The sequence below is a fragment of the Lycium barbarum genome, chromosome 4 (genome assembly GCF_019175385.1).
Source record: "Lycium barbarum isolate Lr01 chromosome 4, ASM1917538v2, whole genome shotgun sequence".
Classification (NCBI taxonomy): domain Eukaryota; kingdom Viridiplantae; phylum Streptophyta; class Magnoliopsida; order Solanales; family Solanaceae; genus Lycium; species Lycium barbarum.
The window spans coordinates 142,655,607-142,670,346 of record NC_083340.1 but is presented as its reverse complement, the minus strand read 5'-3'; the positions used below and the strand labels follow the sequence as shown (position 1 = coordinate 142,670,346).

General features: G+C 34.5%; 1 protein-coding gene and 1 pseudogene across 1 annotated transcript; both read left to right on the top strand.

Annotated features, from left to right (window-relative positions):
* Window positions 1–312: 312 nt before the first annotated feature.
* Window positions 313–9,194, top strand: LOC132637957 (uncharacterized; annotated as a pseudogene).
* A 1,592-nt stretch (window positions 9,195–10,786) lies between these two features.
* LOC132637956 (GTP-binding nuclear protein Ran-B1-like) lies at window positions 10,787–11,680 on the top strand (the record flags this gene model as incomplete). Its single annotated transcript, XM_060354964.1, has 3 exons — window positions 10,787–10,868; window positions 11,213–11,269; window positions 11,389–11,680. Coding segments are annotated over 3 exons (258 nt in total), but the record flags the coding sequence as incomplete, so codon positions are not given.
* Window positions 11,681–14,740: the final 3,060 nt, after the last annotated feature.

Genomic DNA, 14,740 nt, shown 5'->3' with positions numbered 1-14,740 from the left:
TGTGTATAATAGATGTATAATCAACATATAATTAGTGTAATAATGTATACACACTAATGATACACATATTATACACTATTTACACAAATTTAAACCGGCAAGAATTATTGGAGAAAAAATGGAGACCATCGTGAACTAGTAAAAACAAGGTCATCGGAGGGAGAATAAAGGACCATAGCGTTGCTTCCACGGCAAAAAGGCTGGAGCAACACCAAAAAACATAAACATGGTCAGATCGGTGTGATTTGAATGGATACGACGTCGTCTTATTCGTCAATGGCATGAGCGAATAACAGATATGCTCCGACGACCATGACAGATTTGTCCGCCACCTTGAAACTTGCAAAGGAGACTAAGTTTCGCCACAACTCCGTCATCGACCAAAGAAACATAGAGAAGAAAGTGAGAGGCAGATGAAACAGAGGAGAAAGTTGACTAGGGCTTGTTTTTGTTTTAGGCTTAGGGGTTATTTCGGGTCATTTACTTAAAATGGGGACTTTTTGGGCCTTTTGTTTTTTATGGTGCCCTCTCAATGTCCTTTTCTCTATTTGGTAGCCATCATCGTCTGGATGACTTTTTCTATTGGCCAAATACAATGGAGTTTCACCCAAGGGGTTTTTCATGTTTGGCTCGAAAAAGAAGAAATACACAATTATGTAATAATGAAATAAAAATAAGGCTTAAGTCATCCGCCGCCTCCTAAAGTTATCCACAGATTCCCCTTACCCCCTCTTTGGATAGTGGTTTCCCGTGGTTCATTAATGTATGGTTTTTTATGAAATCATGTTTGTTTCCATTGTTCTAAAATTATGTGGTATGGTATTGTAAACTCATGGTTCATTCCATGGTTATATAACCATGAAAAGTCCCAATTTTTGTAACCACGGATTTGGTGATTTTTCCGTGGTTACGAATTTCATTTCTCCATTATACCCCATCCTCCACCATCCACCCTACCCACCCCTACGTTACCACTCACCCCCACCCCCCACCCCACTCCCACCCCTATCCCCACCCCACCCCCGCCCTACTACCCACCCTCACTCCTCTGCCATCCACTCCCACCACGCACTACCCCTCACCAACGCCCAACCTCACCTCACAACAACTCATCCCTACCTTCATCCCACAACCACCCACCCCTCCACCACGCCCACCCACTACCCCTGACCACCACCCAACCCGACCCCCACAACCACTCACCCCCACTCTACCACCCACTACCCCTGACCACCACCCAACCCCACCCCCACAACCACTCACCCCTACCCTACCACCCACTACCCCACCCTCATCCTACAACCATCCACCTCGCACCACCCACCCCTCCACCACCCCCACCCACTACCTACTTATTTTTTAAAATTCCTATTTTATTCTTTACCTGAGTTTTATTAATATATATATATATAAATTAATTTCTAATTAAGAGTTAAGGGTATTTTAGTAAACTTACAAGCTATTATACAGTATCATACAGTCAAACCAAACAATACAAATGTTATTAAACTACAACAAACGATACAATCTATCCAAATATTGTATTTATTAATATAGTACAATACAATACATTAGACACCTCAACTCAAACTTATACCCATCGAAGACATTTACCACTTCAGATTTAAACCCTAAGACACTTTTATGACAATTAATGAAAAATATAACGTGTGGGCAGTCCTGGATGATGTGACAAATGATGAATTAAATAAGGACACGTGACATTGACTCAAAATAATCATTAAATAATGAACAGTGGGTTTTCTAAAATAAAAATACTAAATTTCAAACCTATTTAACTCATTAAAAAGAATAAGACTGACCCCACCCCTGACACCACGGGCCGCCATCCCCCACTGCAACAATTATTTCCCTTTTCTTCCCTAATTTAGGTCAGCTAAAGAGATGAGATAAAGAAAAAAAGGAAGAGCGCAAGGATGTCGCCGGAGGATTTTTTTTTTTTCAATTTTAATTTCATATACTCTGTTTCGCATTTAATTTTTATATGTTTTGTTGATTTTTTTGGTTAATTCTCTTTAATTTGAACAAATTGTTTTATCTTTATTCTTCTTAGAAGTTGGTTTTTAACTTTGATTAGGATGAGTTTTATTTGTGGTGATATGTGATTAGGGTTAGATAGTAATTATTTTCGATGGATTGCAGACTCTACCAAACCAACAAACTGTAGATTATCCAAGCTTCAATCTTGTAATTGTGGGTGATGGAGGAACTGGTATGTTTCTATGCTTATCTGAGATTTGCTTCTAGTTTGTTTTTGTCTCAAAGAGAATGTCAGTAAAAATATTTTGCTGTCAAACAGATATATTTTGTTTTGATTTCTCCAAACATATGAAAAACATTGTTAGCTTTTACATGGTGTTCTTAAGTATGAAAATTATTTCAAAATCATGTCTGTGTTTACACTGAAAATTTATACGATAACTGTTAGGTGATGTGTCAATTGTATCTTTGTAAATTGAAGTGCATATTTCATTCAGATTAGGGGCTTGCTTCCTCTTGTTAGAGTACTCTAATGGTTCCTGTTGTAATTGTTACTATTTTCTTCAGGAAATACAGCTTTTCTCAAAAGGCTCACTGGTGAATTCGAGAAAAAATATGATCGTAAGTTTACTGACAGAACAAGTTTGGGTCATTATCCTGTTTCGCAATGGGCTTGCTCTGTTTCTTATTACGTTGGTATCTCATGAGTGAATTATTTATTAAATTTCGTTTTCATACAGCCGCTATCGGTGTGGGGGTTTACCCATTAGACTTCTTCACAAATCGTGGGAAAATCCGCTTTTATTGCTGGGACACTGCTGGACAAGAGAAGTTTGGAGGTCTTCGTGATGGCTACTAGTAAGTGACTCTAGACAGTTAAAAGACTTAATTTTCCTCAAGGGTCTGCTCTGCTTGAAGGATGCTATTTCTCATTAAAAGCTTTTACTATCAAATCCGAAGAGCGACTAATGTGTAAAGTTCAAAGTTCCAGATAAAAGGATATTGGTATTAAGTATGCTTGTTTGTTCTGATTGTGAAGAATAGTTGTTGACATTTGGTGTTCTACAGCAAATGCAACTATTGGTATTTCTACAATGTGGTCTTGTATCTTAGGTTATTATATCTGAGGTGACAGAAATTGTGCTCACTCTTTTGAACTCAAAACACTTAGATGACTGTCTTACCATTAGTTATCTTGCTTTGAAGCTTTTGGTGACTGTAATTTGTCTCCTCATATTTGTCTACGTTTCTCGTGCAGCATTCATGCACAATGTGCAATTATCATGTTTGATGTTACCGCGGATCGGACCTACGAGAATGTTCTTACGTGGCAAAAACATCTTTTCAGGTAAGAAACTGTTCATGCATTATACTCGACTCATAATTTGATGATATGCAATTGAATCTGAAATGACTTTCCCGGTGCTTCTTCCAGGGTTTGTGGGAACATTCCCATTGTTCTCTGTGGAAACAAAGTTGATGGCAAGAACAGGCAGGTTAAGGCAGAGCTATGTCACTGGAAGAAAAATATACAATACTATGGTATCTCAGCAAAGAGTAACTACAACTTGAAGAAGCCTTTGCTGTACCTTGCTAGAAAGCTTGCTGGGTAATGCTACATATAAATCTATTTCATGTTTTTTCGAGTCATATATACTGCAGGTGTATTGAACCTAATTTCTTCTCCTACTTTTAGGGATGCTAAACTTCACTTTGTGGAATCACCTGCACGTGCTCCACCAAAGTACAAATGACTTAGCTGCACAGCAACTGTAAGATCTCTTTTACTTGTGGTGTTCCATTATTTTGTGTTTCTGCTTGAGATTTGTTCTGTTTGTATGAGTTTTAACCTCACTCTGTATATTCAGGCATGTACAAGAGCTTGCGCAACCCCTTAATCAGCCACTTTCAGATGATTTTATAACACGTGTAATTGAGAGATTCACCATACCACTGCCTTCTGGAGGGTCCTTCTTTTATGAGACGATTTAGCTCAGAGCTGCACCTTTCTATAGTCCTAGTCCTTAAATTTTCTATATTTGGACTTTAGCTTTGTCGTTTGAGCATCTGTTTGCTGCTTCCTAGTATTATAGATTGGTTATTAGATATGTTTGTCTGAAGCCATGAGTGGATAGTGTTATATCCTGATCCTGATGGAATCGCCCACTCTGTCGAGGCTCTGTTTGAGCTTTGTTATAATATTACTTGCCTATTCGACAATTTTCTTTTCTCTGAAGATATTTTGGCCTTGTGCTTAATTCTAAAAGTTTACTATAGTGAATAGTGGATTGTGATGATAACTAATTTAATGAGGCTTCCTCTGTATAAGGGGAGAAGTTCATCTCAGAAAGTCTACATTAGACTTTCTTAAGTAGCGAGTTAAGTTTTTGCTTTTCGATGAAGCAAGATGAATTTAAGGACATTATTTTTCCGAGTTAACTGAGCTATAGCATTTATTTTAAGTTTGTACAGTACTCCCTTAGTGCTTGTTTGTGGAATAAAATACTTTGTTTATCTATGAAAGAAACTAATATACCGCCAAAAAAAACCATGATGTGGGAAGAGAGGTGCAATTCCCGACGGAGGCAAAAAAACACTAGGTGATTTTTTGTCATCTACCTAAGTCTTGGTGGACAGAGTTATCCGAAACTCAACAGAACCAATTCTTATTAATCATGTCTTCTAATTTATCTTTCTTGTATAAAATTAGTGCCCCTTTCTTTCAAATATCTCAGTCAATAAAAACTGACTTTGTTTGTTTGAAAAATCACTGTTTTATTATGTGTTAGGATTACATTCCCTAAATTTCTTTCTACACTGGAAAAAAGTTCAAATTATTGAAGAATATTTTGGAAAAGATGGATGTGCATCATGTGCATTGGTCAAACCAATCGAAACAAGGGAAACTTTATGGGGTCCTTTTGGGCCTTCTGTTTTTATGGTGGCCGGCCTCTCAATGTCCTTTTCTCCATTTGGTAGCCATGATCGTTTGGTCGACTTTTTCTATTGGCCAAATACAATGATATTTCACTTGAGGGGTTTTTCTTGTTTGGCTCGACAAATAAGAAATATACGGTTATGTAATAATGAAATAAAAATAAGGCTTAAGTCATAAGTTGTCCACATATTTCCCCTAGACATCTCAATTCAGACTTGTACCTATTAGAACTTGTTTGGAAAGCCACCTAGATAATTGGAATTGGGTGTAATTACACAGTTTGACCTGTTTGTTTGACCAAATAATTACACAATTAGGTAAAAATTTGGTGTAATTGAGAGGGTGCAATTACACTCTCCAATTTTCAAGGGGGGACTGAGAATTGGGTGTAATTACACCCTGTAATTACAAGGTTACCTTTAGTTTATTTATTTTTTAATTTCTTTTCTTTTTTAATTTATTTGTTATTTCCATTATTTAATTTATTTTTTATTTTATTTTAATTTCTTCTCTTTTCTGATTTATTTTTTATTTCAACTATTTAATTTCTTTTTTATTTTTACTTTTTAATTATTATTTTTAATATATTTTTATTTTTATAGTATTTATATTTCATTTCCTTTCTTCTCATTTCCAACCTTTACTTATTGTGGTTCCATATAATTACTCGTATTGTTTTTAGTTTTTATTTTATTCATTTAGCATAATCGTGTTAATATTCTAATTTTTAAAATTACATCTCTTAATATTAGAAAGAATGAGTCATTAACAAACTTGACATATAATAATTGACGTTATTAAAATAGAATTTCATTGTGAATGAGGTTATAGACTTAATTTCATTGTGAATGAGGTTATAGACTTATATTTTTCCTTTCTTTTGAATTATAAGAGTATTCACTTATGTTACGTTGAAACTTACTTACGTAACGTTAGAATTTGACATAAGAGTATTATGTTAAATTTTTTTCTTTTGGATTTTGAATTTAGGTTATACTTTCGATTTTAAAAAATATTTGCTTTAGTACTGTTGACTTGTTATTTCACATTACATGCTGTTTATTTTTCACTTACAGTTGATAGAATTTTGTCAAACATTTGAATAATGTTATGGCATTACATTTATAAATATTCTTTTTTTGTCAAACATCCAATCTCATGATATTCTCACAAAAAATGTATGCTTTTAAGTTTTATAATCAATTAAAATTTAAATATTATTAATTTGAAATTATATATCAATTATTTTTTAAAATATTAGTTACAAATATATGATTAATTGCATATTTTCAAGAAACAATGTATTATTAAATAACTAATTTAATATCATTTATAAAGGCACATATTTTTTAAATATTAATTTTAAATTTTTTATAATCAAATGTTATTTTTAAATTAAACTAACTGTGTAATTACACTTGTGCAACCAAACAACACGCTTGTAATTACATTGTAATTACATTATGACAAACAAACAGGTCATTGTAATTATAATATTGTATAATTACTAGGCTATGTAATTACTAGGGTAGTAATTACACCGATTTCAATTACCAGGTGGCTTTCCAAACAGGCTCTTAAAGACATGTACTACTTCAAATTTAAACCCTAAGACACTTTTATGACAATATAAAGTGTGTAGTCCACTCGAGGATGATATGACGAATGACAAATTAAATAAGGACACATGACATTGGACTCAAAATAATCATTAAATAATGAACAGTGGGTTTTCTAAAATAAAAAATAAAACATTTCAAACCTATTAACTCATTAAAAAAGTTATTAAAAAAGAAAAAGACTGACCCCACCCCTAACCCAAACAATCATCTCCCTTTCTTGTTCTTCCTCTACAAACCTTCCACCACCACAACAATTATTTCCCTTTTCTTCCCTAATTTAGTTCAGCTAAAGAGATGAGATAAAGAAAAAAAAGGAAGAGAGCAAGGATGTCTCCGGAGGATTTTTTTTTTCAATTTTAATTTCATATACTCTGTTTCGCATTTAATATTTATATGTTTTGTTGATTTTTTTGGTTAATTCTCTTTAATTTGAACAAATTGTTTATCTTTATTCTTCTTAGAAGTTGGTTTTTAACTTTGATTAGGATGAGTTTTATTTGTGGTAATATGTGATTAGGGGTAGACTGTAATTTTTTTTTTTTGATGGATTGCAGGCTCTACCAAACCAACAAACTGTAGATTATCCAATCTTCAAGCTTGTAATTGTGGGTGATGGAGGAACTGGTATGTTTCTATGTATCTGAGATTTGCTTCTAGTTTGTTTTTGTCTCAAAGAGAATGTCAGTAAAAATATTTTGATGTCAACCAGATATATTTTGTTTTGATTTCTCCAAACATATGAAAAACATTGTTAGCTTTTACATGGTGTTCTTAACTATGAAAATTATTTCAAAATCATGTCTGAGTTTACACTGAAAATTTATACGATAACTGTTAGGTGATGTGTCAATTGTAAATTGAAGTGCATATTTCATTCCGATTAGGGGCTTGCTTCCTCTTGTTAGAGTACTCTAATGGTTCCTGCTGTAATTGTTATTATTTTCTCCAGGAAAGACAACTTTTGTCAAAAGGCATCTCACTGGTGAATTCGAGAAAAAATATGATCGTAAGTTTACTGACAGAACAATTTTGAGTCATTATCCTGTTTCAAAATGGGCTTGCTCTGTTTCTTATTATGTTGGTATCTCATGAGTGGATTATTTATTAAATTTTGTTTTCTTACAGCCACTATCGGTGTGGAGGTTCACCCATTAGACTTCTTCACAAATTGTGGGAAAATCCGCTTTTATTGCTTTGACACTGCTGGACAAGAGAAGTTTGGAGGTCTTCGTGATAGCTACTAGTAAGTGACTCTAAGACAGTTAAAAACCTTAATTTTCCTCAAGGGTCTGCTCTGCTTGAAGGATGTTATTTCTGATTAAAAGCGTTTACTATCAAATCCTAAGAGTGAATAATGTGTAAAGTTCAAAGTTCCAGATAAAAGGATATCGGTATTAAGTAATGCTCGTTTGTTCTGATTGTGAAGAATAGTTGTTAACATTTGGTGTTCTACAGCAAATGCCACTATTGGTATTTCTACAATGTGGTCTTGTATCTTAGATTATTATATCTGAGGTGACAGAAATATTGCTCACTCTTTTGAACTCAAAACACTTGGATGACTGTCTTGCCATTAGTTATCTTGCTTTGAAGCTTTTGGTGACTGTATTTTGTCTCATATTTGTCTACGTATCTCGTGCAGCATTCATGCACACTGTGCAATTATCATGTTTGATGTTACCGCGCATCTGACCTACAAGAATGTTCCTATGTGGCATGAAGATATTCGCAGGTAAGAAACTGTTCATGCATTATACTCGACTCATAATTTGATGATATGCAATTGAATCTGAAATGACTTTCCCATTGCTTCCTCCAGGGTTTGTGGGAACATTCCCATTGAACAAAGTTGATGTCCAGAACAGGCAGGTTAAGGCAAGGCAAGTTATGGAGGATAAGGCAAGGCAAGTTATGTTTCACAGGGAGAGCAATTTAGAATACTATGAGATCTCAGCAAAGAGTAACTACAACTTTGAGAAGCCTTTTCTGTACCTTGCTAGAAAGTTTGCTGGGTAATGCTTCATATAAATCTACTTCATGTTTGTTCGAGTCATATATACTGCAGGTGTATTGAACCTAATTTCTTCTCCTACTTTTAGGGATGCTAATCTTCACTTTGTGCAATCACCTGCACTTGCTCCGCCAGAAGTACAAATTGACTTAGCTGCACAGCAACTGTAAGATCTCTTTTACTTGTGGTGTTCCATTATTTTGTGTTTCTGCTTGAGATTTGTTCTGTTTGTATGAGTTTTAACTTCACTCTGTATATTCAGGGAGCTTGAGGAAGCCTTTAATCAGCCACTTCCAGATGTTCTATATTAGGACTTTAGCTTTGTCGTTTGTGTATCTGTTTGCTGCTTCCTAGTATTATAGATTGGTTAATAGATATGTTTGTCTGAAGCCATGAGACTGTGGTTTAATAGGGTAGATATTATTATATCCTGATCCTGATGTAATCGCGCACTTTGTCGAGGCTCTGTTTACTTGCCTACACATTCGACAATTTTCTTTTCTCTGAAGATATTTTGGCCTTGTGCTTAATTCTAAACGTTTACTATGGTGAATAGTGGATTGTGATGATAACTAATTTAATGAGGCTTCCTCTGTATGAGGGCAGAAGTTCATCTCAGAAAGTCTACATTAGACATTCTTAAGTAGCGAGTTACGTTTGCTTTTCGATGAAGCAAGATGAATTTGAGGACATTATTTTTCCGAGTTAACTGAGCTCTAGCATTTATTTTAAGTTTGTATAGTACTTCCTTAGTGCTTTTTTGTGGAATAAAATACTTTGTTTATCTATGAAAGAAACTAATATACCGCAAAAAAAAACCATGAAGTGGGAAGAGAGGTGCAATTCCCAACGGAGGCAAAAAAAAAATAAAAACATTAGGTAATTTTTTCTCGTCTACCTAAGCCTTGGTGGGCACAGTTATCCAGTTATCCGAAACCCAACAAAACCAATCCTTATTAATCATGTCTTCTAATTTATCTTTCTTGTATAAAATTAGTGCCCCTTTCTTTCAAATATCTCTGTCAATAAAAAGTCTGTTTGTTTGTTTGAAAAATCACTGTTTTATTATGGATTAGGATTACATTCCCTAAATTTCTTTCAGAATAGAATGACATTACATAATGTTCATGATACTGCAAGAGGTACCCATCTTAAGCTGTGAGCACGAAAGAACGTTTGGATTAAATGGAAATAATTGAGTAAACAATTCTTGGGGACGCAAAAGGCCTCTGTCCTTCCACCCCTCCGATAGATAGGCTTTTGGTTCTTTTATGTTGTCATAACCCTCCTAAACTTGCCTATTTGGTAGGGAAAAGGACACAAATAGCCATCCAAGTGAAATTATTGACACCTGGCGCTCCAAGAATTTTAAAAGTCATTTTTTAACCTTTTCAAAATAATTCTATTTTCTAGTCATTTTTCAACTAATTCCAGCATATGTATATAAATTGTATCAGTGTTGTATATGTATATATGCTGTATATGCATAGAAAATGTGAAAATGTATCATGCGAATATAAACTGTATCGTTGTTGTATAGAACGCGTATCACTATTGTATATGTATAGAAAAAATGTATCATAGGTATAAAAACTGTATCAGTATCGTATAGAATATATATTCCTACCGTATATATATAGAAAATATATTATTGTTGTATAATTTGTGTATAATAGATGTATAAGCAACATATTATTAGTGTAATAATGTATACACACTAATGATACACATATTATACACTATTTACACAAATTTAAACTGGCAAGAATTATCGGAGAAAAAATGAAGACCGTCGTGAACTAGTAAAAACAAGGTCGTTGGAGGGAGAATAAAGGACCATAACATTGCTTCCACGGCAAAAAGGCTGGAGTAACACCAAAAAACATAAACATGGTCAGATCGGTGTGATTTAAATGGATACGACGTCGTCTTATTCCTCAATGGCATTAGCAAATAACAGAGATGCTCCGACAAATTAAATAAGGAGATATGGCATTGGACTCAAAATAATCATTAAATAATGAACAGTGGGTTTTTAAAAATAAAAATACTGAATTTCAAACCTATTTAACTCATTAAAAAAGTAGTTAAAAAGGAAAAAGACTGGACCCCGGTCCGTTTTATTCTTCTTAGAAGTTGGTTTGCAACTTTGATTGGGATGATGAGTTTTATTTGCGGTAATATGTGATTAGGGTTAGATTGTAATTTTTTTTGACGGATTTGCAGGCTCTACCAAACCAACAAACTGTAGATTATCCAAGCTTCAATCTTGTAATTGTGGGTGATGGTGAAACTGGTATGTTTCTATGCTTATCTGAGATTTGCTTCTAGTATCTTTTTGTTTCAAAGAGAATGTCAGTAAAAATATTTTGGTGTCAAACAAATATATTTTGTTTCGATTTCTCCAGACATATGAAAAATATTGTTAGCTTTACATCGTGTTCTTAAGTATGAAAAATATTTCAAAAAGTTAAGTAATCATGTCTGAGTTTACACTGAAAATTTATACGATAACCGTTAGGTGATGTATCAATTGTATCTTTGTAAATTGAAGTGAATATTTCATTGAGATTAGTGGCTTGCTTCCTCTTGTTAGAGTACTCTAATGGTTCCTGCTGTAATTGTTATTATTTTCTCCAGGAAAGACAACTTTTGTCAAAAGGCATCTCAATGGTGAATTCGAGAAAAAATATGATCGTAAATTTACTGACATAACAAGTTTGGGTCATTATCCTGTTTCACAATAGGCTTGCTCTGTTTCTTATTATGTTGGTATCTCATGAGTGGATTATTTATTAAATTTTGTTTTCATACAGCCACTATCGGTGTGGAGGTTCACCCATTAGACTTCTTCACAAATTGTGGGGAAATTCGCTTTTATTGCTGGGATACTGCTGGACAGGAGAAGTTTGGAGCTCTTCGTGATAGCTACTAGTAAGTGACTCTGGACAGTTATGAAAATTTTCCTCAACGGTCTGCTGCTTGAAGGATGTTATTTCTGATTAAAAGTGTTTCCTATCAAATCCTAAGAGTGAGTAATGTAGGAAAGAATAGGAGAGAATATTTTTCTTAGAGAATGCTCAAGTTGTATTAGGCTACTTAAGACTACTTGAGATGATTACAATCATCAATGACATCTCTATTTATACTACTCAAAAACCAATTCAAAAGTCTTGCATAAATCACTAGATACATGTATCACAAACTCCTAAAAGATTTCGTGAAAAACTAAGAGATAATATTGAAAAACTAAATGATATTCTTGAAATAATAAAGGACTCCTAAAAAACATAAAAGTCAAGGATAGTATCCTTGTGAATGCATTAATTCCAACACTCCCCCTTAATGCATTTGCTTGACAACTCCAATGCATTCTTGAAGATAGCAAAACTTTTCTCTAGGAAGTGCTTTGGTGAAGATGTCAGCAAGTTGTTCTCCTATCTGGCAATAATGCAACCGAATTTGTTGTTCTCCTATCTGGCAATAATGCAACTGAATTTTTGTTGTTCTCCTATCTGGCAATAATGCAACTGAATTTCACCTTTCTCTTGTGCTTCTCGGATAAAATAACGCACCGATCAAGCTCCAAAAACTCACCTAGACCTGACCGGTATCCGACGTCATGAACAACATCGGAAGAACCTAAACGATACAATAGTAACACTTGAACTCGCCAGGTTCAACATTCGCCTCCAACAATTAATAAAAATAAAGGTAAACAAATCATGCATATATATGAATTAAATAAGCGGAAGTCTTTAATATCATAAAAGTTAATCAAAACGTGACAAACGCCCAAGAGTTAACAAAACTCAACAACTACCCACAAGAATGTATACTATGGAGCTTCTAGGGTAAAGAGGTAATAGGTTGACTCATCGGGACGCAGCCCAAAAACTAATAATAAATGAACAAAATAATAGGGTGTCCCACGAATGAATGTGTGGGCTCACCAAATCAGTAGCAACAACAAGTCCTTCCTAAGCGCCTGAAGTATCAAGAACCTGCTCTCCTCCGTTACCTAACATACCATCAAAAAACAACAATGGTATGCCTGAGTACTTCGTACTCAGTGAGTGCCTCGGAGACAATAAGTAATATGAAAATAGATTATAATAATACATAAAGGATTCAGTCCATAAAAGATAGTATAAAAAAAGTTATTCCACTTTGTGATTCTTAACATCATTTGTTAAACAGTTTACAAGCCATTTCAAAATCCCAGTTTCAATTAAGTTTTTAAATCAATCAGGCATAAATACCAGTCTCTTAATAAAGATTTATATCCAAAATCACCCACATAGGCCCCATTCCTTTCAATTATGCCTTTCAAATTGATCATGATCGTCAACAATAGTTCCATGAGAATAAGAATATCACACATGCCAGTATAGGTCCAAGAATCAATCACATCGAAGGGATGACCGTAGAGGCTCCCTAAACACTGTGCAATACACCGGAATATGGATTCACGGTGGCTACTGTTCCTCTCGAATAGTAAGGCCATTAATACACCCTAGGTAGAAAACCCGGAAGTGGCCACTCTTCCCCCCGAATGGAAAGGCAATTAATACACTAGGATCCATAGTGGCTACTCTTCCTCCCGAATAGCAAGGCAAACACAACAACAAGGTCCATGGCATAGAAGCCGATTCACAATTTATCTCAAAGTAGTCACACCATCAAATAGCGTTAAAGTTCATTATGCCATATCGAAAGAATAAGTCATTCCAATCAGTGTTTTGAAAACGTACAACTTCTTTACAAAGATTTCCATGACCCAATTCATCAATGAGAATGTCATTACCAACTCTTAACTAGCATTACTAAGCATCTCTCATAGAGGAAACATTCATAATATCTTATAAATATATAGGGTTTGTTACAATTTAGGTTTAATGTGGGTTTGTCCCCTCACACACATTAACCACCATTTAGACATGAATTAGAGTTCAAGAAACATGAAAAGATTACTTTTCCTTCCATTCATTAAAGAATCTTGAATAAAATTTATAGAAGAAAACGATTATGATTTCATATACGTATATAGAAGATAATACAATCAAGGTTTAATGTGGGCTTGTCCCCTCACGCACACCAACCACAAGCAAAGACATGAATTAGGGTTTTGCATGAAAAGTTCACATTTTTATTCAATAAATAAACTTTGAGAAGAAAACATATATCCATGATAAGGTTTTTAAAAGAGAGACATACCTTAATTTGTTAAACAAGGTTTAACAATTCACTTTTCTAATGAATGAACACCCAAACCCTAGCTTGAATCCCTTTGGAAAGAATTATGTTGCAAACCCTAGGTTTTGGTCACAAGTATCATGTTAAGAATCATGGATTTGATGTTAAAATAAATTAATAATGTTAAAGATGTTCTTACCTTTGATTTGGAGACTTGGAGGAACGATTTTCGTCCTTAGGGTTGTTTAGAAAGTGGAGGAATAAACAAAACAAGTGTCTTATTTATACTTTTCTGGTGAAAACGGGCCAAAGGACGGACCGTCCTTCGTGTTACGGACCGTTCATTGGACCGTCCTTTAATGGAAATTTTTAGAGAGTTCTGGTGATTTTTGAGACGTTACGGTTCCATGTTACCCCCCGTAACATATGCTACGGTCCATAACGTCTCACTAAACACAAGCCAAATTTTCAGCGAAGACAGGCTTCAGTAAAACGGGCATAACTTTTTGTACGCAACATTGCATGGGCTGGGTGACCTACCATTGGAAACCTATTTCAAAGATCTACAACTTTCATTAAGGAAGTTTTTCCAAATTCGCAATAAATTTTCATGAAAATTGCCCAGAAGACAGACCTACCAAAACTTAAGCTAATTTAAGAGGCCTTAAGAACTTCACTGGTTGGTTTGACTTCAAAACGACCATCGTCCACCCGAATTCATCAAGTATGAATTCATATAGATAAAATATCATCTTAACACTAGATTTTTACATATTCGCACCTAGTTCAAGTGTGCGGAGTGTTACAACTATGCTTTTTTGACAACCAAGAACAAATGCTTGAACCAAATAAGAAAGCATAACCAGAAGTACTCTTCATGTCATATATACTTCCAGCCCTGTCACTATCAGAATAGCCAATTAAGTCCAAATCTCCATCAAATTTGTACATTATCCCATAATCCATTATTCC